Source organism: Odocoileus virginianus, chromosome 23 (assembly GCF_023699985.2).
Source record: "Odocoileus virginianus isolate 20LAN1187 ecotype Illinois chromosome 23, Ovbor_1.2, whole genome shotgun sequence".
Taxonomy (NCBI): domain Eukaryota; kingdom Metazoa; phylum Chordata; class Mammalia; order Artiodactyla; family Cervidae; genus Odocoileus; species Odocoileus virginianus.
Window position 1 is genome coordinate 23492452 of NC_069696.1, and position 23754 is coordinate 23516205.

The following is a 23754-nucleotide window of genomic DNA, read 5'->3' on the forward strand; positions in this document are numbered from 1 at the left end:
AGCTCTTATTAACATCTTTTATTCAATCTTATTTTTAGCTAATTATCTTGTCAAAGACCTAATTGCAGAAATTCCACATTTTTGCACAAATGACCAGTTATTCCCCAGAGATCATCTTTTAAGTATATGTGGCCATGAAGAATTTTTACAAAAGTAAGTATCTTATTAAGGTAAATTTTGATCATTGTTAATCTATATTAAGCAGCATTTCTTTGCTTTTATCAGACTGTGAAAATACTCTATTCATAATCAATTTTGCTCACTTTAAGGTGAATTTAAAATTTTGTGTCATACTAACAGTCTTATTCTTGGCTTGATTTTGTATTTTGTATATTTAAGTGACCTGTAACTAGGGTGACCATCTCAGTCTGTTCAGACTGAGGCTGCTCCCCAGACATGGGACTTTCAGTTCTGAAATCAAGAAAATCTTGGGCAACTCAAGTTATCTTACTTGTGACAAAGCTTAGTAGGATTGATCACAATTTAAACAATAAATTATTTTGCAATAAGTAAGTTTTTTGACTCAGAACAATATTAGCATGTTGTTTAAATACATTTCAAAATCACAGAGTGTATGAGTATGACAATTATAATATTTTCATAAAAGACTAAGTTTTAAAATACTTTCTTCAGTTCTTTATTCAGGGAGCTCAGTAAAATAATTAGAAAAGTCTATTCTTATGTATATACTTATTTGATAGAAAAAAAAAAACTTAAACTCTTCTTAATGTACCACAATAACTATTGTCCTAAAATTCCCTAAAGACAAAACTTGAAAATATAACACAAACTTAAGAAAGGAAATACTAATATTTCTCTCCTGCTATCATGTTATTTCTCTTCTGGTATTTATATTTCCTCATTGTGTTTCTATCAGTACCTAAAGATTGAAAACAGTCTTATGGAAGTAAAAATGTATTTCTTTTGAGACACCCATTGTCACTTGTCTTTGCTATTCCACCATGAATATGCTTGAAAATATCTTGTGGGTGATTTTCCTTTATTGTGCAATGTTAACTGCAAATGATTTTTAAGACTGATTAGTCTCCTTTCTTTGTTCCCAGTTATAGCAAAATCATTTTATTCTTTTTTTCTTATTAATATAAACATAATAATATATTAATAGATTTTTTAAAAGTTTTTATACTATTTTTTTAAAATTCACTTACCTGGGTTTATTAAGATAGGAAAGTTGCCAAGTATTAGTGTAGGTTAATTAGAGTTAGTTATTATCTAATCAAAATTGAAGGATATGTACATATCTGGAATTTGCTTACTATTTAAGAATAATAGCCTATCAGGACTGATATGACTACTTTAATAAGCAGAATACTCATTACTAATCTTTCTAATAGCTAAAGGAATATGTATTTCATTCAAATTTTTTTCATGTATTCCAACATAATTTATCTTAAAAATATATCCTTAAAGACTTGGATATCTGTTCTTATTTCTCTGTAGAGGGAACACAGGTAACATGTAATAAGTTAATGATGCAATAAGTAATAATAATTCAAACTCTAACAGATACAGTATTACAATTCATCTGAAGTACTTAACTAATTTTTATTGTAATGATAATATTAAAATAATAGTCATCATTTATCAAGTGCTAATTATGCCCCTGTCTCAAATTGGGTAAACATCTAAGTCTCATAACATATCAAAGAGATAGATACCATAATGATCCATTTTACAGATGGGCAATCTGAGACTTTCATCAAGGTTACACAACTAGGAAGTTGGTAGGGTCAAGCCTGGACTCAAACTCAGGACTGGCTACCTGCATAACCTTGGCTCTTAACTATGCTACTGCTGCTATGTCACTTCAGTCGTGTCTGACTCTGTGCTCTTAACTATAAAACAACATTAAAAAAGCTCTTGAGTAAGACCCAGAAAATAGCTAATGGTTCTTCATGCTGGAGCATGGGGTAGAAAATATTTGCAGTTTTTCAGGGGTCTACAGGATAGGTGTGCAGGAATTACAGTACTCCAATTCAACACCTACTGGGCATACAGGTGTGCAAGTGATTTGGTTTATCATTGAGATACAAACATGACTTAAAATATAATCATTGCCTTCTTCCTTGACTAAGGAATTCATAAAACTATGTAATTAGTTATTACAAAGTCTTTTTGTGAAGGCACTATTAGTTTTTGTATATACCAACTACCTGCAAGTCAAAAGAGACATGGATTAACAGCAAGAATAAGGAAATGGTGCAAAAGAAAGTCAATGATTAATTTGTATTTAAAGGGTAAATACTGAGGAACGAAATCAGTACTGTATGACAAAATGATAACAGCTTTGGAATATATAAAATGTGCATAAATTTTTAAAGAAGTAATTATTAAGATTAAAAAAAAAGCTAAGAATGTGACTGGAAATTCAGTGAACAAGAAAGTAAAGTGTTTAAGGACAAACATGCAGTTAAAACAATGAGATGCCATCTTTGGCTTACAAGTTGTTAAAATATTTATTATGATGAAATTCAGTGGGAAAAGTGGACAAAATCGAAAAAGCTGCTGGGAATTTAAACAGAGCATGCTCTATAGGAAATTTTGTCAAAAATGTGTCAGACATCTATAGAAATGTGTCAAAAACATATGTGTTCCAGAAATTCTGCTTCTACAAATATTTCTAAAGAAACAATCATAATTATACAAAAAAGAGTTACAAAATACTACATTCACCATAGAATAATTTCTAATATTAATAAAAAAATCCTAAATCTTCATCAGTATTCAACAACAGTGATAAGATAATTTCATTATATACAGTTTCATTATACATAATAATTTCATTATATTAATTTATAAATTAATAGAAAATACAGTATCATAAATCTTGATATGAAAACATGTATATCCCTGATGGCTCAGATGGTAAAGCATCTGTTCACAATGTGGGACACCCAGGTTCAATCCCGGGGTTGGGAAGATCCCTTGGAAAAGGGAATGGCATTCCACTCCAGTATTCTTGACTGGAGAATTCCATGGACAGAGGAGCCTGGCGAGCTACAGTTCATGGAGTCGCAAAGAATCATACACAACTGTGTGACTAACATACACACATATCATACTTTTTAAGGGTGAAAAGATATGTTTTCAATATATTGACCATATTTTCAATATATAACCTTATTTTAATATATTAATATTAGTTAAAATAAGTATACTACTATTTGGAAAATAAATAGAAATCCTACATATGAAAATGTAATCCTATACAGTAAATGAGATCTTGTGCACTAAAATGCTAGAGTAGCTATTCCTTGAAAAAGAACTACAATAAAGATAATATTTATTCTTTTTTTACTTACAAAACATCAACCAATAGACATGTCTTTTTTGCTATCAGGAGATTAAGGAAACAAATTATTCTGGAGTCTGGGAGAAGTATTTAAGTGATCGTATTAATAATAACATATGCTTAAATGAGGGTTGGAAACTGGAGATAGAAAAACATATGAAAGATGACAGAGTTTAACCTAAAGTAGTAGCAGTGGGGCTAAACAGGAAGTATTAAATCCCTAGCGTATTAAAACGGTGGAATTAATGGAACTTGGCAAGTAAATGTGTGATGATTGAAATACAAACACACAATGTGAGAGCTGTGAGTTACAGTATTTGGGGGGGTGGGGAGGGGCTATGGGCTTCCCAGGTGGTGCAGTGGTTAAGAATCTGCTTGCCAAGCAGGAGACATGGATTCGATCCCTGGGTCAGGAAGAGCCCCTGGAGAAGTGAATAGCAACCCAGTCCAGTATTCTTGCCTGGAAAATTCCATGGTGGGTTACAGTCCATGGAGTCACAAAGAGTCTGACATGACTGAATGACTGAGCATGCACACAGGTACTGTAGCCAACAGGCAGCCTCTCAGCTAGCTTGGAGGAACTGCTCTGAAGAGTTAAGATGAGATTAGTTTATACATGATCTTGGAGAAGGGAGGCATGCAATCGAACACACATCTTGGTGGAAGACTATTGCTATTCAAGAGGCAGAGATATATCTTTAAGACTTCAGTATATACCTACGTATGGGAAGATGCAAGAAATTGTGTTCATAAAATTTCTCCTGAAAATACCTAACTATCTGAAAGCCAGTTCTGCCAGTTTTCTTAGAGCACAGAGTGCCTCCTTCCTATCTCTTCCCTGAACTCCTTTCAGGGTGTGGAGGTCAGTGACTGCAGTGGCTAGTGACTCAATCCTTGTAGAGCCAGATGGTGAGTGACATTCTGTAGGGTATAAAATAATTAATCAAGTTAGAAACTTACTGAGTATATGAATGCCAAGGGGCATCTGATATTGAGAGAACAGCTCAAATTTAGGGAAATCTGGCATGGATTAAGGAATCATTGGCACTAACAGGGAATGGAAATTTTAGAGATACATGCAACTGTGTAAGGAAAGTGACAAAAGAAAGGATCTTGAGAACATTAATATACAAAAGATGAAAGAAAGAAGAGGAGCAGAAAAAGGAAATTGGAGGAAAAAAAGCCATTTAAATTGTACAATACTTTGGAAAACTTGCCTTTCACGAAAGGAAAGAGAAATTTGAATTAAGAAGTAAATACAGCATCATACTGGAAATAAATTAGATGAGGATTGATAAATCATCATTAAGTTTATCAATTAAGAAATTAGTTGATTCAAATCAGAACAGGTTTCATAAAATGGAGGAGAAAAAAGCAAGATTGCAATGATCTAGGAGAAAGGAAGGTGTTAAAAAGAAACTCAAGCAGACTACTCTCTCAGAAATAATGTATGGTGATAAAAGCCTAGAGGAAAATGGGCTTTTAGATGCTGAGGAGAACCAGTCTGGATATTTGGGGAATGTGGATAAGAGAGATATTGAAAATATTCATAAGATGAAGGGAAAGAACCAATGAAGAGGGAAACACTGAAGGCAGAAAATGTATCAGTTGTAAGGTGTTGTGAGAGCATGGGAACAGATCAAGAAGACAGATGAATATACCTATGGTTGATCCATGTCAATGTATGGCAGAAACCAATACAATATTATAATTATCCTTCAACTAAAAAAAAAAAATCATACACATAAAAAACAAGACAAGAGAAAAGGTGAGCAATGCCTTCCCTTCCCAGAAAGACCAACAGAAGCTCAAATGAATATTAAATGAAAAAAAAATAATAGCCAGAAAGATAACTATGCATTTGAAAAACTGAATCTCAGATAAAAGCAGGGATGCTTAAGGAAGTTGCATCGAAATGAGAATAATTATAACAATAAAAACAAGAAGAAAATCTACTTATAAAAGCCTCTAATGGATCTTCCCTTGTGACTCAGTGAGGTAAAGAATCTGCTCTCAGCGCAGGAGATATGGGGTTCGATCCCTGGTCAAGGAAGATCCCACACACCATGGAGCAACTAAGTCCATGTGACACAACTACTGAGCCTGTGCTCTAGAGCCCATGAGCCATAACTGCTGAGCCCATGAGCCACAACTACTGGAAACCATGCATCCTAGAGTCCGTGCTCCACAACAAGAGAAGCCACCATAATGAAAAGTCTGTGTGCCACAACTAGACAGTAGCCCCCTGCTCTCCATAACTAGAGAAAAGCCCACACAACAAAAAAAGGCCCAACACAGCCAAACCTCTAAAATAAATAAATGAATATTTTTAAAAGCCTCTTATGAGCAATTAATAAAATTTTCACATATAATACCATCTGTTCCCATATAAGAAAAGCATGATTATTCCCATTTTAACATGGGGGAAATGAGGCTAAAAGAAATTAACTTGACTCCCTGAAGTTCATAAAATCATAAGCAGCAAAGTCAGGATGGCACAGGTCTCTCTGACCTTGAAGTCCTGTCTTCCCATTCAGTTACAAAGCTTCCTTTCATGACAAAGGTCCACTTGAAAACAAAACTTCCAGAATAACATATCATTATGAATAATGACCATATGTGGCTTCCCAGGTGGCGCTAGTGGTAAACAACCCACTAAACATGAGTTTATAATTCAACATAGAGTATTTTGGTCAAACTCAAGGAGAAGATACATAACTTACTGAACACTCATTTTCTGACATATGCACAATATTTCAGTTTCTCTAATCAGGATATGCTTCGAAATGCTTCGACTAAAATAAAGGCAAATCAAAATCACTAAAAGTGGACTTTAACTGTCATTTCCAAATTTCCAATTAGATAAAAATGAACTCCCTTTTTGAAATCTTGAGTCTGTTTAAGCAAATAAATAATATGAAAACAAATCCTTCCCACTCTTGGTAACTATCACCCCTAATTTGGCAAAATGAGTTAACCTCCTTTAATTTCAATTTTTTTTCCTTTTAAAAACTGAGTCTTTAATATATTTTTCTACTTTAAAAATTAGATGTAGGATTATATTTTAGCAATCTTTAATTCAAAATGTAAAATTTTATTAAGCTTCTACTAGTCCTTTCATTACATATGGATTGTCTTGAGCTCTAAGCACAGTTCTAAATAAATTAAAAGTATTGTATGGTTGTTATAATAAACTGAAAAATAAAAATGTATTCCTTCCCCCCAAATCCTACTATTACTGTTGTAAAATGATGTCAAAAGATTTTTTTTTTTTGGTGTGGTCAAAAGATTTTTTATTTTAAACTCCCCTTAATTTATCAGATCTCTGTTTCTTAATCTGCTTTGTGAAGATAGTGGCAAATTATATTTAGTTGCTACTTTTGCAGTTTCTCATCTGGTTTGGATTAGATAAGGCAAATCCTCAAAATTTAAACTTCTTGGTTTCTTCCAGATGGAATATCAGTCTATTAAAATAGTCATAAAAAAAAAATAAGTAATTACTTGATGAACCAAGCAAATTTTCAAAAATTGATTTAAAATTTTGGTCAATATTAAATGTCAATGGTAAGGATATTTTTTCCCAACTTTACTAATAGTATTTTTGTGATTATCTATTACTTTTTTTTTTTTTTTTTGGCAGTCTGTTTTTTTTTTTTAATCTATTACTTTTATAACATTTCCTCCTTAAGTCATATTTCGCTATTTTATTGAACTAATCTGTCTTTACCAAAGTAAAGTAATAAAATTCTGAAAAGGCAGGGGATGTAAATATATAAGATAGACACAAATTACATATAATTTTACCTTTACATTGATATATTAAAAGTGTCCTCAAACTTCAATGTGCATATGAGTTATCTGAGGATGTTTTTAAAAACAGATTCTGAATTTCTTGGTCAAGGGAAGAGACTTCACTTTTAACAGATTTCTGAGTGATGCTCACACTAATGGCTCATGGTTTTTGTTTCAAGTTACAAGATATTAGTTCAGTTCAGTCACTCAGTCATGTCCGACTCTTTACAACCCCATGAATCACAGCACGCCAGGCCTCCCTGTCTATCACCAACTTCCAGGGTTTACTCAAACTCATGTCCATTGAGTTGGGGATACCATCCAACCATCTCGTCTTCTGTTGTCCCCTTCTCCTCCTCCCCTCAATCTTTCCCAGCAGCAGGATCTTTTCAAATGAGTCAGCTCTTCACATCAGGTGGCCAAAGTACTGGAGTTTCAGCTTCAACCTCAGTCCTTCCAAATGAACACCCAGAAGTGATTTCCTTTAGGATAGACTGGTTGGATCCCCTTGCAGTCCAAGGGACTCTCGAGGCCTGGGATATTAGCAAACTAAGACTTTTGACTCAATGAAAAATAAAGTACACATTTTTTTAGATTATTATTTCTTTTTTCATTCATTTTTAATTTATTTATTTATTTTAATTGGAGGCTAATTACAATATTGTAGTGATTTTTGCCATACATTGACATGAATCAGCCAGGGGTGTACATGTGTTCCCCATCTTGAACCTCCCTCCCACCTCCCTTCACATCCCATTCCTCAGGGTCAGCCCAGTGCACCAGTCCTGAGCACCCTGTCTCATGCATCAAACCTGGGCTGGCGATCTGTTTCACATATAATAATATACATGATTCAATGCTATTCTCTCAAATCATCCCACCCTCACCTTCTCTAACAAGAGTTCAAGACTGTTCCTTACATCTGTGTCTCTTTTGCTGTCTCACATATAGGGTCATTGTTACTATCTTTCTAAATTCCATATATATTTCTTAGTATACTGTGTTGGTGTTTTTCTTTCTGACTTACTTCACTCTGTATATAAGCTCCAGTTTCATCCACCTCATTAGAACTGATTCAAATGTATTCTTTTTGATGACTGAGTAATATTCCATTGTGTATGTGTAACACAGCTTTCTTATCCATTCATCTGTCAATGGACATTTAGGTTGCTTCCATGTCCTAGCTATTGTAAACAGTGCTGCGATGAACATTGGGGTACATGTGTCTCTTTCAATTCTGGTTTCCTTGGTGTGTATGTCCAGCAGTGGGATTGCTGGGTTGTATAGCAGTTCTATTTCCAGTTTTTTAAGAAACCTCCACACTGTTCTCTATAGTGGCTATACTAGTTTGCATTCCCACCAACAGTGTAAGACGGTTCCCTTTCCTGCACACCCTCTCCAGCATTTATTGTTTGTAGACTTTTAGATAGCAGTCATTCTGACTAGCGTGAAGTGGTTTTGCTTTGCATTTCTCTGATAATGAGTGATGTTTAGCATCTTTTCATGTGTTTGTTAGCCATCTGTATGTCTTCTTTGGAGAAATGTCTCTTTAGTTCTTTGGCCCATTTTTTAATTGGGTTGTTTATTTTTCTAGAACTGAGCTGTTTGTATATTTTTGAGATTAATTCTTTGTCAGATGCTTCATTTGCTATTACTTTCTCCCATTCTGAGGGCTGTCTTTTCACCTTGATTATAGTTTCCTTTGTTGTGCAAAAGCTTTTAATTTTAATTAGGTCCCATTTGTTTATTTTTGCTTTTATTTCCAATATTCTGGGAGGTGGGTCATAGAGGATCCTGCTGTGATTTATGTCAGAGAGTGTTTTGCCTATGTTTTCCTCTAGGAGTTTTATAGTTTCTGGTCTTACATTTAGATCTTTAATCCATTTTGAGTTTATTTTTGTGTATGGTGTTAGAAAGTGTTCTAGTTTCATTCTTTTATAAGTGGTTGACCAATTTTCCCAGCACCACTTGTTGAAGGGATAATCTTTTCTCCATTGTATATTCTTGCCTCCTTTGTCAAAGATAAGGTGTCCATAGGTGCGTGGATTTATCTCTGGGCTTTCTATTTTGATCCATTGATCTATGTTTCTGTCTTTGTGCCAGTACCATACTGTCTTGATGACTGTAGCTTTGTAGTATAGCCTGCAGTCAGGCAGGTTGATTCCTCCAGGTCCATTCTTCTTTCTCAAGATTGCTTTGTCTATTCAAGGGTTTTGTATTTCCATACAAATTGTGAAATTATTTCTTCTAGTTCTCTGAAAAATACCATTGGTAGCTTGATAGGGATTGCATTGAATCTAGATATTGCTTTGGGTCGTACACTCATTTTTCACTATATTGATTCTTCTGATCCATGAACATGGCATATTTCTCCACCTATTTGTGTCATCTTTGATTTATTTTATCAGTGTTTTCTAGTTTTCTACAAATAGGTCTTTTGTTTCTTTAGGTAGATTTATTCCTAAGCATGTTATTCTTTTCGTTGCAATGGTGAATGGAATTGTTTCCTTAATTTCTCTTTCTGTTTTCTCATTGTTAGTGTATAGGAATGCAAGGGATCTCTGTGTTAATTTTATATCCTGCAACTTACTATATTCTTTGATTAGCTCTAGTAATTTTCTGGTGGAGTCTTTAGGGTTTTCCATGTAGAGAATCATGTCATCTGCAAACAGTGAGAGTTTTACTTCTTTTCCAATCTGGATTCCTTTTATTTCTTTTTAGTCTCTGATTTCTGTGGCTAAAACTTCCAAAACTATGTTGAATCATAGTGGTTAGAGGGGGCACCCTTGTCTTGTTCCTGATTTTAGAGGAAATGCTTTCAAATTTTCACCATTGAGGATAATGTTTGCTGTGGGTTTATCATATATGGCTTTTATTATGTTGAGGTATGTTCCCTCTATTCATGCATTCTGGAGGGTTTTTTTAATCACAAATGGATGTTGAATTTTGTCAAAGGCTTTTTCTGCATCTATTGAGATAATCATATGGTTTTATCTTTCAATTTGTTAATATGGTGTATCACATTCATTGATTTGTGAATATTGAAGAACACTTGCATCCCTGGGATAAAGCCCACTTGGTCTTTGATGACAATGTATGATCTTTTAAATATGTTGTTGGATTCTGTTTGCTAGCATTTTGGTTAAGGATTTTTGCATCTATGTTCATCAGTGATGGCCTGTAGTTTTCTTTTTTTGTGACATCATTGTCTGGTTTTGGTATTAGGGTGATGGTGTCCTCATAGATGAGTTTGGCAGTTTCCCTTCCTCTGCAATTTTCTGGAAGAGTTTGAGTAGGCTAGGTGTTAGCCCTTCTCTAAATTTTTGGTAGAATTCAGCTGTGAAGCCGTTTCATCCTGGGCTTTTGTTTGCTGGAAGATTTCTGATTATAGTTTAAATTTCTGTGACTGTGATGGGTCTGTTAAGGTTTTCTATTTCTTCCTGGTTCAGTTTTTGAATGTTATACTTTTCTAAGAATTTATCCATTTCTTCCAAGTTGTCCATTTTATTGGCATATAGTTGGTGATAGTAGTCTCTTATGATCCTTTGCATTTCTGTGTTGTCTGTTGTGATTTCATTTTTAATTTTGTTGATTTGGTTCTTCCCTCTTTTTTTCTTGATGAGTCTGGCTAATGGTTTGTCTATTTTATTTATCTTCTCCTTTGTTTCTTTTTCATTTATTTCTGCCCTAATTTTTATGATTTCTTTCTTTCTGTTAACCCTTCTTCATTTTTTCTTTTTCTAGTTGCTTTAGGTGTAGAGTTAGGTTAGTTATTTGACTTTTCTCTCATTTCTTGAGGTAACCTTGTATTGCCCTGAACCTTCCCCTTAGCATTGCTTTTACTGAATCCCATAGGTTGCTTTGTTTTCATTTTCACTCACTTCTATGCATATTTTTATTTCTTTTTTTATTTCTTCTGTGATTTGTTGGTTATTCAGAAGTGTGTTGTTTAGCCTGCATATGTTTGAATTTTTAATATTTTTTTTTCCTGTAGTTAACATCTAATCTTACTGTATCATGATCAGAAAAGATACTTGGAATGATTTCAACTTTTTTGAATTTATCAAGGCTAGATTTATGGCCCAGGATCTGATCTATCCTGGAGAAGGTTCCTCGTGCACTTGAGAAAAAGGTGAAATTCATTGTTTTGGGTGAAATGTCCTATAGATATCAATTAGATCTAACTGGTGCATTATATCATTTAAAGTTTGTGTTTCCTTGCTAATTTTCTGTTTAGTTCATCTATCCATAGGTGTGAGTGGGGTATTAAAGTCTCCCACTATTGTTGTGTTACTGTTAGTTTCCCCTTTCATACTTGTTAGCATTTGCCTTATATATTGTGGTGCTCCTATGTTGAGTGCATATAAATTTATAATTGTTATATCTTCTTCTTGGATTGATCCTTTGATCATTATGTGGTGTCCTTCTTTGTCTCTCTTCACAGCCTTTATTTCAAAGTCTATTTTATATGATATGAGTATTGCTGCTGCCGCTAAGTTACTTCAGTTGTGTCTGACTCTGCGACCCCATAGACTGCAGCCCACCAGGCTCACCCATCCCTGGGATTCTCCAGGCAAGAACACTGGAGTGGGTTGCCATTTCCTTCTCCACTGCATGAAAGTGAGAAGTGAAAATGAAGTCACTCAGTTGTCTGACTCTTAGCGATCCCATGGACTGAAGCCTACCAGGCTCCTCCATCCATGGGATTTTCCAGGCAAAAGAGTATTGGAGTGGAGTGCCATTGCCTTCTCTGATGAATATTGCTACTCTTGCTTTCTTTTGGTCTCCATTTGTGTGAAATATCTTTTTCTAGCCCTTCAGTTTCAGTCTGTATGTGTACCTTGTTTTAAGGTGGTCTCTTGTAGACAGCATCGGGGAAGGCAATGGCACCCCACTCAGGTACTCTTGCCTGGAGAATTCCCTGGATGGAGGAGCCTGGTAGGCTGTGGTCCATGGGGTCGCTAAGAGTCAGACACAACTAAGCAACTTCACTTTCCCTTTCCACTTTCATGCATTGGAGAAGGAAATGGCAACCCACTCCAGTGTTCTTGCCTGGAGAATCCCAGGGATGGGAGAGCCTGGTGGGCTGACGTCTATGGGGTCACATAGAGTTGGACACTACTGAAGTGACTTAGCAGCAGCAGCTTGTAGACAGCAAATATAGGGGTCTTGTTTTTGTACCCATTCAGCCAGTCTTTTGTCTTTTGATTGGGGCATTCAAGCCATTTATATTTAAGGTAATTATTGATAAGTATGATCCCATTGCCATTTACTTTGTTGTTTTGGGTTCAAGTTTATACACCTTTTCTGTGTTTCCTGCCTAGAGAAGATCTTTCAGCATTTGTTGAAGAGCTGGTTTGGTGGTACTGAATTTTCTCAGCTTTTGCCTGTCTGTAAAGCTTTTGATTTCTCCTTCGTATTTGAATGAGAACCTTGCTGGGTACAGTAATCTGGGTTGTAGGTTTTTTTTTCTTTCATCACTTTAAGTATGTCCTGCCATTCCCTTCTGGCCTGAAGAGTTTCTATTGAAAGATCAACTGATATCCTTATGGGTATCCCCTTGTATGTTGTTTGTTTTTTTTTCCCCCTTGCTGCTTTTGATATTTGTTCTTTGTGTTTGATCTTTGTTAATTTGATTAATATGTGTCTTGGGGTGTGTTGCCTTGGGTTTATCCTGTTTGGGACTCTCTGGATTTCTTGGACTTGGGTGGCTATTTCCTTCCCCATTTTAGGGAAGTTTTCAACTATTATCTCCTTAAGGCCTTTCTTTTTGTCTTCTTCTTCTGAGACTCCTATGATTTGAATGTTGGGGCATTTGACATTGCTCCAGAGGTCTCTGAGGTTTTCCTCATTTCTTTTAATTCTTTTTTTCTTTTTCCCCTCTGCTTCATTTATTTCTACCATTCTGTATTCCACCTCACTTATCCTATCTTCTGCCTTCATTATTCTACTGTTGGTTCCCTCCAGAGTGTTTTTGGTCTCAGTTATTGATTGACTCTTTTCCATTTCTTCTAGGTCCTTGTTAAACTTTTCTTACATCTTCTCAATCTTTGTCTCCAGACTATTTATCTGTAACTACATTTTGTTTTCAAGATTTTGGATCATTTTTACTATCATTATTCTGAAGTCTTTTTCAGTTATACCCCCTATCTCCTCTTCTTTTGTTTGGTTTGGTGGGCATTTATCAGATTCCTTTACCTGCTGAATATTTCTCTGCCTTTTCATCTTGTTTAGATTGCTGTGTTTGGGATGGCCTTTCTGTATGCTGGAAGTTTGTGGTTCCTCTTTATTGTGGAGGTTCTTCCCCGTGGGTGGGGTTGGACAAGTGGCTTATCAAGGTCTCCTGATTAGGGAAGGTTGCAGCGGTTCTAGTGGGTGGAGCTGGATCTCTTCTCTCTGGAGTGCAATAAAGTGTCCAGTAGTGAGTTTTGAGGTGTCTGTGGGTTTGGTGTGACTTTTGGCCGCCTGTATTTTAATGCTTAGGCTTAGGTTCCTGTGTTGTTGGAGAATTAGCTTGGTATGTCTTTCTCTGAAACTTGTTGTCTCTTGGTGAAGCTTGGTTTCGGTGTAGGTAGGGAGGCTTTTGGCTGAGCTCTTTTCGATTAATGTTCCCTGGAGTCAGGAGTTTCCTGGTGTTCTCATGTTTTGGATTTAAGCCTCCTGCCTCTGGTTTTCAGTCTTATTCTTACAGTAGCCTCAAGACTTCTCCATCCATACCACACTGATGATAAAATATCTAATGGATGATGGAGAAAAGGTTCTCCACAGTGAGGGGCACCCAGAGAGATTTGCAGAGTTATATGAAGAGAAGAGGGAGGAGGGAGATAGAAGTGACCAGGAGGAGAAGAGGGGGAATCAAAAGGGGAGAGGCAATCTAGTCAGTAATCAGTTCCCTAAGTGTTCTCCACAGCCTGGAACACCCAGAGAGGTTCACAGAGTTACACAGAGAAGAGAAGAAGGAGGAAGGAGATAGAGGTGACCAGGAGGAGAAGAGGAGGAATCAAAAGGATGGAAACTGATCTAGTCAGTAATCATTTCCCTAAGTGTTCTCCACAGCCTGGAATACGCAAAGAGATTCACAGAGTTGGGTAGAGGGAGGAGATAGAGGTGATGTGGGGGAAAAAAAGAAGAGTCAAAAGAGGGAGAGGGCAATCAAGCCAGTAATCACACTCCTAAGTAAAAATGGCTACTGAAGATTGGATTCTTAAAGGTACAAAATTGATAACAAATACCAAAAGGCAAAGATTAAAAATCTAGAGTTTAGACTCTCAAAAATACAATATTTTTTTAAAAATCACAAAAATTATTTTTAAAATGTATGAAATTTGCTTTAAAAATAAGATCTTTTTTTTTTTTCAAGGTAATAGTAGGTTATAAAACTAAAGGAGTAATAAAGCACTTAAAATTAAAAAAAAAATTTCTTTTTAATGATAGTAGTAAAATATATCTAGGAATTTCTCTGGAGCTGTTGAGGGCAGTGTGGGATCAGTTCAGTTTCAGATAGTTCCTTGCTCCAGCTTATACTTCTCAAAGTCTATAGGCCCCTTCCAATATAGTCAGTGCTAACTACAAGGTTTTAATCTGTTGCACCTGTCACTTCCAAAGCAGTTCCCTCTTCTTTGTTTATTTAGGCCTCCTCTGTTTGCAAGTCTCTTCAGTTTCTAATTTCCACCCTGACACAAGGGGGTGAAAGTGGTCACTTATTTAGGTTCACTTGTTCTGTTGTGCTGTTGGGAGGGAGGAACACTGCAAACAAATATCACTGGCATGTGTGGGGAGTGCTCACAGTGTCTCGGCCACACTGGATTTGCCCCCGCTCACGGCATGTGTGCTTTCCTGCTCTACACTGCTCAGGCTCCAGGTTGCTCTGCAGGGGAACTGTCTAAACTGGGCCCTGGGTTGTGTACACTTCCCAGGTCTAAGCTGCTCAGGTTCAGGTTCTCGGGTACTCCACAAAGGCACAGACTCAGTTGGGGCTGAGTTTTGTGCCCTTCCCAGGTCTGAGCAGCTCAGGTGACCAGGGGTTTGGTGAGCACACTCTCCCCAGGTGGGCGGTGCGTCTTATAACCTCCCTGGTCCCAGCCGCTCAGTTTCCTGGGTGCACAGCAGGAGCACCATCTCAGGTGTGCCATGTGTCTCTCTCTGGGGAGCTGATCTCTGGCTGTGGCCCTCCTGGTGGATGTCAACTGTCCAGGATACCAGTAAGACTTGCTTAGCCACTGGGAGCCTGCTCGCAGTTTGGTAGAGGATGTTGTCTCTGGGGTGGAGATTGCCCCTCGCCTTCCAGCTCTGGCTGTCACCCGCCTTCCTCTCTGCCTCTGGCGGGGGATGGGCCAGCCTGCAGCCCACTAGTTCTCCTCTGGAATTCGCTCAGTCTTTTGTTCTGTGAGCCTCCCAGCAGTGCCTTAGGTTAGAGCTTTTCACGGAAAAGTTCTCTCTCTCTTTCTCTGTGTGTCTCTCTCTCTCTCTCTCTCTCTCTCTCTCTCTCTCTCTCTCGCTATCCCACAGTTTGGCTTGCTATCTCACGTTAGCTCCCTCAGATTGTGCTCAGGGTATTCAGGCCTGGTCCTTAACCCTACGCAATGGAGCCCGTGCCTCCCTCTTCAGACCCCGCTTGCTGGTGGCGGATGCGATTGTCTGGGCTACTTCTCCACTGGGAGTTGCAGTTAGGTGCATAATCTGTGGTTTTTGTTTATTTGTTTGCTTTTTCCCTCCTGGTTATGTTGCCCTCTGAGAGTCCAAAACTCCTTACAGACCCACCAGTGAGAGCGATTCCTGGTGTTTTTGAAACTTCTCTCCTTCAGGACTCCCTCCTCCGGGACAGGTCTCCATCCCTAGCTCTTTTGTCTTTTTATCTTTTATATTTTGTCCTAGCTCCTTTCGAAGACAATGGGCTGCCTTTCCGGGTGCCTGGTGTCCTCTGCCAGCATTCAGATGTTGTTTTGTGAAATTTCCTCAGCGTTCAAATGATCTTTTGATGAATTTGTGGCAGAGAAAGTGGTCTCCCCATCCTATCCCTCTGCCATCTTAGGACCACAACCTAAAGTACATATTTGTAAAACCAGTGTCTTGCACAAATACTGAATTTAATCAATAAAACAAAATGTTATACTTCATAACATATTGAAAAATGAAGATAATTTTCCTAGAAAGTCACAATTCCCCTTTTAATAAGTCAACTATCTTATTTTTACAGCCACTTACCACTTCTCATAACCTAGTATATGACAAACTCTTCCTGTCAATTAAAGTATTTCATTTTCACTCTGTTGAATCTTGCTCTGGCACTCCTTCTCTCTATAAAACACTTTCAAGAATCCAGTAACTCACTCTACTAACTCCAGAACTCTTCTCAAAATGAGATGGCTCCTGACCTCTTACACGTGGCTATCATGCTATTCTTATCAGGTACTTCAGTTAACATCAAAGAGAGTTGCATCAAGTATCATATACTCCTAAAAAACTGCCTCACAAAGTTTTTAAATTAGGAGCAAAGAGCAAATGAAAGCATTGGAATTTTATCAATTGTAACATAGGCTGTTGGTAGTGTAAAATAAAGTTGTGAGCAATATGAAGTATGGAGACTGGATGAGCTAATTAAAGTCAGAATAAATTAAACAGAAAAATAATAAAAATATTAGCATCTTCCATTACATTCCTGGTTTTTGCCCACAAGTTAACTACCACAGTAGGAGTGTCTTGGTAATCTCATTTCCCTATTGCTCATGATCTTATCCAGTAGACAGAACCTCTGGGACTTATGCAGTGGCAGTACTGAGGTCAGGGACTATAACATCTTGTCTTTTCTGTGAGTTACAGCACAGATAAAAGACCTAGGGACAGAAAGACTGTTTCCTAGACTGTTCCTGTTTCTGCTTTATAGTAAAGTTTCTGCAGTTTCTGCAGATAGTAAACCTTGTTATACCTTCACCTATAAACTTCATGTGAAGTTTAGATACACATATAGATAAGATAGATACAGAGACATGGACATATTTCAATAATATATGAAGTATAACATTACTTCATCATTTTTCCTTTATTATCTAAAAACCTGCCAATTGAAGAGTGCAGGTTTTTGTTTCTTACTCCTGTGATTTGAGCAATTTCTTTTCTCAAAAGTCTTGCTCTCTTGCTTTCTAATTCAACTTAAAAACAATTTTCCTTATGAGCTTCTGTGTGAAAAAACATAATTTACTGCACCTAAAAGTTTCTGTTAAGTAAATCATGACTGCATTGTCAATAGTGAACCACAAATGCCACATAAGGAGAAAGTGAACAGTCTTCCTTGAAATTATGTTTGGGCCTACTGCTTGCAGTTATGGCCAACTTTTCAATCTTTGATTTAAACAAAATAAAGCAAAACTTTTCTTTACTATTTAACTGACTCTTGAGTTCAAAAACTCAGAGTACTAAAAAGACATAAGAAAAGAAGAAAGCTAATGTTAATTAATTAAAAGTCTTACCTTGAAACTGCCATACATAGTTTTAAATCAAATTAAGAAATAATATCTACCTCTTGATTCATCACTAGCATTCATTAGTCTGATCCGGTTATCTACTATGGAGTCCCTTTTCTCTCTTCTGACCTCTCCTAGGAAACAAAATGCTGAATTCCTTTGATGAAATTAAGAAAGTCCTCTTCAAAAATTAAATCTAAGTAAAATTTTTAAATAATCTTAAAAAAATGTCTATTTTAAAAATGTTTTAGCTAGTTCCATTACAATTAGTATTAATTTATTCTTTAAACATTTGATTATAAGTTGCAATTGCCTTCAATTCAAATAAAAATAAAACTGTTAATTACCAGGGAAAAAAGACTAGGTAATATTGTATAAAGTTTAAGGTAATAGATTATACTCATTAGCAATAAAAGCCCAGTTACCTATATTCCTGGGGGAGAAAACAAGTCTTTTTATTCTCAATAAAATTAAGGGTTTTGTTTAGCAAACTTGAACAAATTGATTAGTTTCAGCACATTCAGGACAGCCTAAGACTTATAGTACTATAATTTAGTCTATTATAATTTTCTAGACTTACTTTGAGCAAAAAAAAAAAAAAAGAATAAAGTGCATTTCTCATTTATGTACTTTGCTTTCCTCATAAAATCACAGAACCATGTCAGAGCACAGAAAGAACATGTCATCACTTTGAGAGCTCTCACACAGTAAGGAAAACATGTTCTCTTAAACCATCCATTAACAGTATTCTGAGTTACTTCTATTTAGTTTTGAATCTCCTTCAAAATACCCTTCCAAACATTTTAATATGAACTTTTGTTGCTATCTTTAATAAACAGTTCAGTTCAGTAGCTCAGTGGTGTCCGACTCTTTGCGACCCCATGAACCGCAGCACGCCAGGCCTCCGTGTCCATCACCTACTCCTGGAGTTTACCCAAACTGATGTCCATTGAGTCGGTGATGCCATCTAACCATCTCATCCTCTGCCATCCCCTTCTTCTCTTGCCTTCAATCTTTCCCAACATCAGGCTTTTGTCAAATGAGTAAGCTCTTCACATCAGGTGTCCAAAATATTGGAGTTTCAGCTTCAATATTAGTCCTTCTGATAAACACCCAGGACTGATCTCCTTTAGGATGGACTGTTTGGATCTCCTTGCAGTCCAAAGGACTCTCAAGAGTCTTCTCCAATACCACAGTTCAAAAGCATCAATTTTTCGGTGCTCAGTTTTCTTTACAGTCCTACTCTCACATCCATACATGAACACTAGAAAAACCATAGCCTTGACTAGGCGGACCTTTGTTAACAAAGTAATGTCTCTGCTTTTTAATATGCTATCTAGGTTGGTTATAACTTTCCTTCCAAGGAGTACGCGTCTTTTAATTTCATGGCTGCAATCACCATCTGCATCTTGGAGCCCCAAAAAATAAAGTCAGCCACTGTTTCCCCATCTATTTGCCATAAAGTGATGGGAGTGGATGCCATGACCTCAGTTTCCTGAATGTTGAGCTTTAAGCCAACTTTTTCACTCTCCTCTTTCACTTTCATCAAGAGGCTTTTTAGTTCCTCCTCACTTTCTGCCATAAGGGTGGTGTCATCTGCATATCTGAGGTTATTGATATTTCTCCCGGCAATCTTGATTCCAGCTTGTGCTTCTTCCAGCCCAACATTTCTCATGTTATTCATGTTACTCTGCATGTAAGTTAAATAAGCAAGGTGACAATATAGAGCCTTGATGTAGTCCTTTTCCTATTTGGAGCCAGTCTGTTGTTCTATGTCCAGTTCTAACTGTTGCTTCCTGACCTGCATACAGGTTTCTCAAGAGACAGGCCAGGTGGTCTGGTATTCCCACCTCTTTCAGAACTTTCCACAGTTTATTGTGATCCACACAGTCAAAGGCTTTGGCATAGTCAATAAAGCAGAAGTAGATGTTTTTCTGGAACTCTCCTGCTTTTTCAATGATCCAGCAAGTGTTAGCAATTTGATCTCTGGTTCCTCTGCCTTTTCTAAAACCAGCTTGAAAATCTGGAAGTTCACGGTTCACATATTGCTGAAGCATGGCTTGGAGAATTTTAAGCATTCCTTCACTAGCATGTGAGATGAGTGCAATTGTGCGGTAGTTTGAGCATTCTTTGCTATTGCCTTTCTTTGGAATTTGAATGAAAACTGACCTTTTCCAGTCCTGTGGCCACTGCTGAGTTTAAAAATTAATAAAAATAATATATACAAACTTGAATTTGATTCTAGCTAGTAACTGTACTAGAACAAATGCCCCAGTGTGAGAATACTCTACATACACCTTCATTGGAAAGCAATTCCCCAAAGAAAGAGCTTATACTAAATAAAACTTGTTCATTATTGAAAGAAACATGTAAATATTATATCAACTACTGAGTGCAGTAATAGTTTTTATTATTGTTAACATATGTAAAAAAGACTGTTTAGTATTTGAAACATGATAGCCCCAAAAGAAGTACCAAATACAAATTCTTTAGCTGCTGCTGCTGCTAAGTCACTTCAGTTGTATCCAACTCTGTTCGACCCCATAGACGACAGCCCACTAGGCTCCTCTGTCCACGGGATTCTCCAGGCAAGAATACTGGAGTGGGTTGCCGTTTCCTTCTCCAAATTCTTCAACAATATGACATATCTCTATAACATGAATTAATTTATTCAGACAAGTCATCTTTACATACAGGGAAATTTTTCAGGCATATTTGTAATGTTTTGTTCTGCTAAGTAACAATAGATGAATGTGAAATATACATAAAGCTGCTGAGAGTGACAATACTGTACCAGTGACTGTGACTATTCACCCAGAAAACATGCATTTTTCCCCCCTCAACTTGACTTCACGGTCTTGAAAATGCTTATTGAAGAATTCTCCACAATTTTTGTACATTTTGCCCTCATCTCTATATTCAGCAGCATCAGGGTTTTCTATATATTCTCTTTCACCAAGTTAAAGACATTTTTAAAAGCCAGGTCTATTTTACTATATATATATACATATATATATATATATTTTTTTTTTTTTGAAATTAAATGTGTCTTTTTAAGACCATGCTAGTGTTCTGTACTAAGGTGTCTGTGTGTGTATGCACACAAACACATGAACTCTGTGTAGACCTGTATTGATTTGAGTGGTCTCTTCCTGTCCTATTTTCCCATGAGATGTTTTATTTTTAGCTCAAAGTTTGCAGAACACCTTAATTCCCCTGCTCTATTTTATAAGAAGAAGCATGTATATCACATTATAACAAGAAAGTTTAACTCTATAAATAAACTTCAAGCAAGCTATATTTACTCCAAATATTTATGTTCTAGTTTCTGATCTTAGATTGTTGAACTCAGTGTCTTTATTTGCAAATGAAAGAGCTGGACCAGAAAAGTACTTCCTTTCCAGTTTCTGAGCTCTCTTCTCATGTAAAACCATTCCCAAAATTAAAATGATAATTATTAATCTTCAGAATTGGATTAATACATTAGACTGAAAATGCAAATCTACCAGCAGCCCACCAAAATTCTCATGAAAGGACAGGAAAAAAAATTTATAAAAAAACTTCTGGTAAAACAAGAAGAGTGATAAGATAGAAAGGACAGAAGGATCGCAAGGGGATTGTAGAGCTCCCAGGTAAATGTCAAAAGATTTTTTAAATAGGAGGGACTTGGGACATTTGTTTGACAACGTTATAAAAAATAGATAATTTCCTAAGGAATCATGAATTTTCAAAATTAGCTCAAGGAGAAGTATAAATGTGAAACAGAACAAAGAGCAGTGGGGAGTAGAAAATGTAGTTTTAGGCAAATTGCACCAAACCTTGGGGGAATAGATAATTCTCAATTATATACTGTGCCAGGACAGAGAATAAGATGCATGCACTTTATAAAGATAGTTAAATTGTAATGTCTAAAACAAATAAATATTAACACAAACATTAAGATTATAGGCCAATCTAGATTTTGCTATATACAAAAAGAAACTTTAAAAATTGCAAATTAAATCTACCCAAGAATGTAAAGATACATAGAAAAAGCCTATTGATACAATTAATATATTAATACATTCAAGGAAAAAAAGATCTTCTCAATATGATGTACTCAGTAAAGGCAAAAAACTCATTAAATAAAATTTGAACTTTTCATAATTTGAAAAAAATCATTAACAAAATAGACAACAAAAGTATAGACCAGGAATGCAGCAAATACCATATGTGTTAATCATCTGATGCACTCCATACAGTCAAGAAAAAGAGAAGGATATCTATTTTCATTACTGCTATTCAAAAGTCTGCCAAGCATCCTAGCTATCATAATAGAATAAAAAATCAAAAGGAAGCTTTTTGCTTTTGGAAGATAATAAAATTGCAATTATTTTAAAAGAATATAGCTTTCTACTTAGAAAATACAAAAAAATCAACTGAAAAACTTTCATCTATTACAACAGAATTCCATAAGAAAAATCAACAAATAAACTCAACTAATAAATATTATGGAAAAAATATTCGATTTGTAATAGAACAGAAACTATAAAATATCCTGCAAAGGGCATACTTATAAAATCTACTTGGAAGAAAACTATCATTTTACTCAAGGGTATAGAAGAGAATCAGAATGCATGTAGACGTATATTTTCCTTGGAAGAATTCAATGTTATAAAAAGGCCAACTCCTCGTATATAATTCCATAAATGAAATATAAGTCAACACTATATTAGAATTTCTCTTTAATACTACCACACTAATTTCAAAATTGTTCTGAAAGAGAAATCATGCAAAGATAATATAATTTTTTAAATGATTACTTTTGTTTATTTATAAACTTCAAAATATGCTATAAAATAGTTGAAACAATTTGGTACTGGACAGGAATAAATATATGGATTAATGAAATATTTAGAGTCCAGAAACATCAGATATTTATGAAAATTGTTCATATGTTAAATACAAAAGGTCAGAGATGAAAAAAAAAGTCCTTGTTAATTTAAGAATATTTGGGCAAATTGTTATTATATTGAAAAAAATGTCTAAAATTGGAGCTGTAAATCCCTCTTTACTCAACAAATACATTCCTGATAGATCATTAAAAATCACTGCTGCTGAATTAAGTGTGGAGGAAACAACTTCAAAAGATTAGAATAATAAGCACAAGAATCTAAAGAAATTCTCCATTCAGGTTAGAAGCTGGAGCTGAAAATTAAAGATAATTATAGATTTGCTTTATACCAGAAGACACAAAATTGTAATCAACAGACCCTTCATCCTATATCAACAACCCTATTCTAGCATCAAGACTTTGGTTATTGAGAGGCTATTTAGCTATTTTTAGTTTAGAAATAAAGTGTATTAAGATATCTATTTCATAATTCCCATTTCTAACTTTTTGGACCAACTAATCTACTATGCTTTTATTGCATCTAGTAAATTATAAAAGAATCTGGAAAAAATATTGAAATGATCTCTTCTTGGGCAACTGTAGTGTTATGAAATAGAGCCAAAGTCATATTAAGCTTGGAGATTTATTTGAGAATGTGATATAGATAATGATTAAATTGATGTTGAAATGGAAAAGATTTAAGATATATCTTACTAAAAACAATAGCGACCAGTAGAAGATTAAAATTATTTGTGTCTTCTAAGCCTCTAAAGATAGAGGAAAAAGAGACTCAAGGTTCAAATAATCCCAAAGAATAAAGGGAAAATTTTAAAAACAAATATGTTTAATATAAACCTACAATAACACAGCAGATGGTATTGCTATGAATGGTATAATTTAAATTTTCAGATCAAGAAGCAAAGTCTCAGGAATTCCTTGACGTCCCATTGCTTGGTACTCTGTGCTTCCACTGCAGGGGGCATGAGTTTGATCACCAGATTGGGAGATTAAGATCCTGAGTACCATGCAGTATGCCAGAAACAAAAAGGCAGTGTCCAAAAATAAATTAAAAGAAATTAGCTACAAGATAGAGACACAGATAAAATAAAAATGATCTTATTTTTAACATAAATGTATGTGGGCTTGACCATTTATCTCAGCCTATTTTCTTTTATTTAATTGCAATATACTTTCGTTAATTATGGTTTTGGACAAAGGGAAAGAGAACAATTTTAAGATATTTTTTTATTGTGCACAATTTAGCCTAATTCAAATGTTTTCCCTGAAAACATATTCCTATAACATAACTTTTTTAA

General features: G+C 35.6%; 1 protein-coding gene across 5 annotated transcripts in view; it reads left to right on the forward strand.

Annotated features, from left to right (window-relative positions):
* Positions 1-23754, forward strand: part of PIK3C2G (phosphatidylinositol-4-phosphate 3-kinase catalytic subunit type 2 gamma) — a 440932-nt gene that overhangs the window by 58339 nt on the left and 358839 nt on the right. For all 5 annotated transcript variants that reach the window (XM_070453682.1, XM_070453686.1, XM_070453683.1 and 2 more), the window contains one exon: positions 39-153. In XM_070453682.1, coding sequence (XP_070309783.1) covers positions 39-153 — 115 coding nt within the window. The remainder of the gene's footprint in view (positions 1-38; positions 154-23754) is intronic.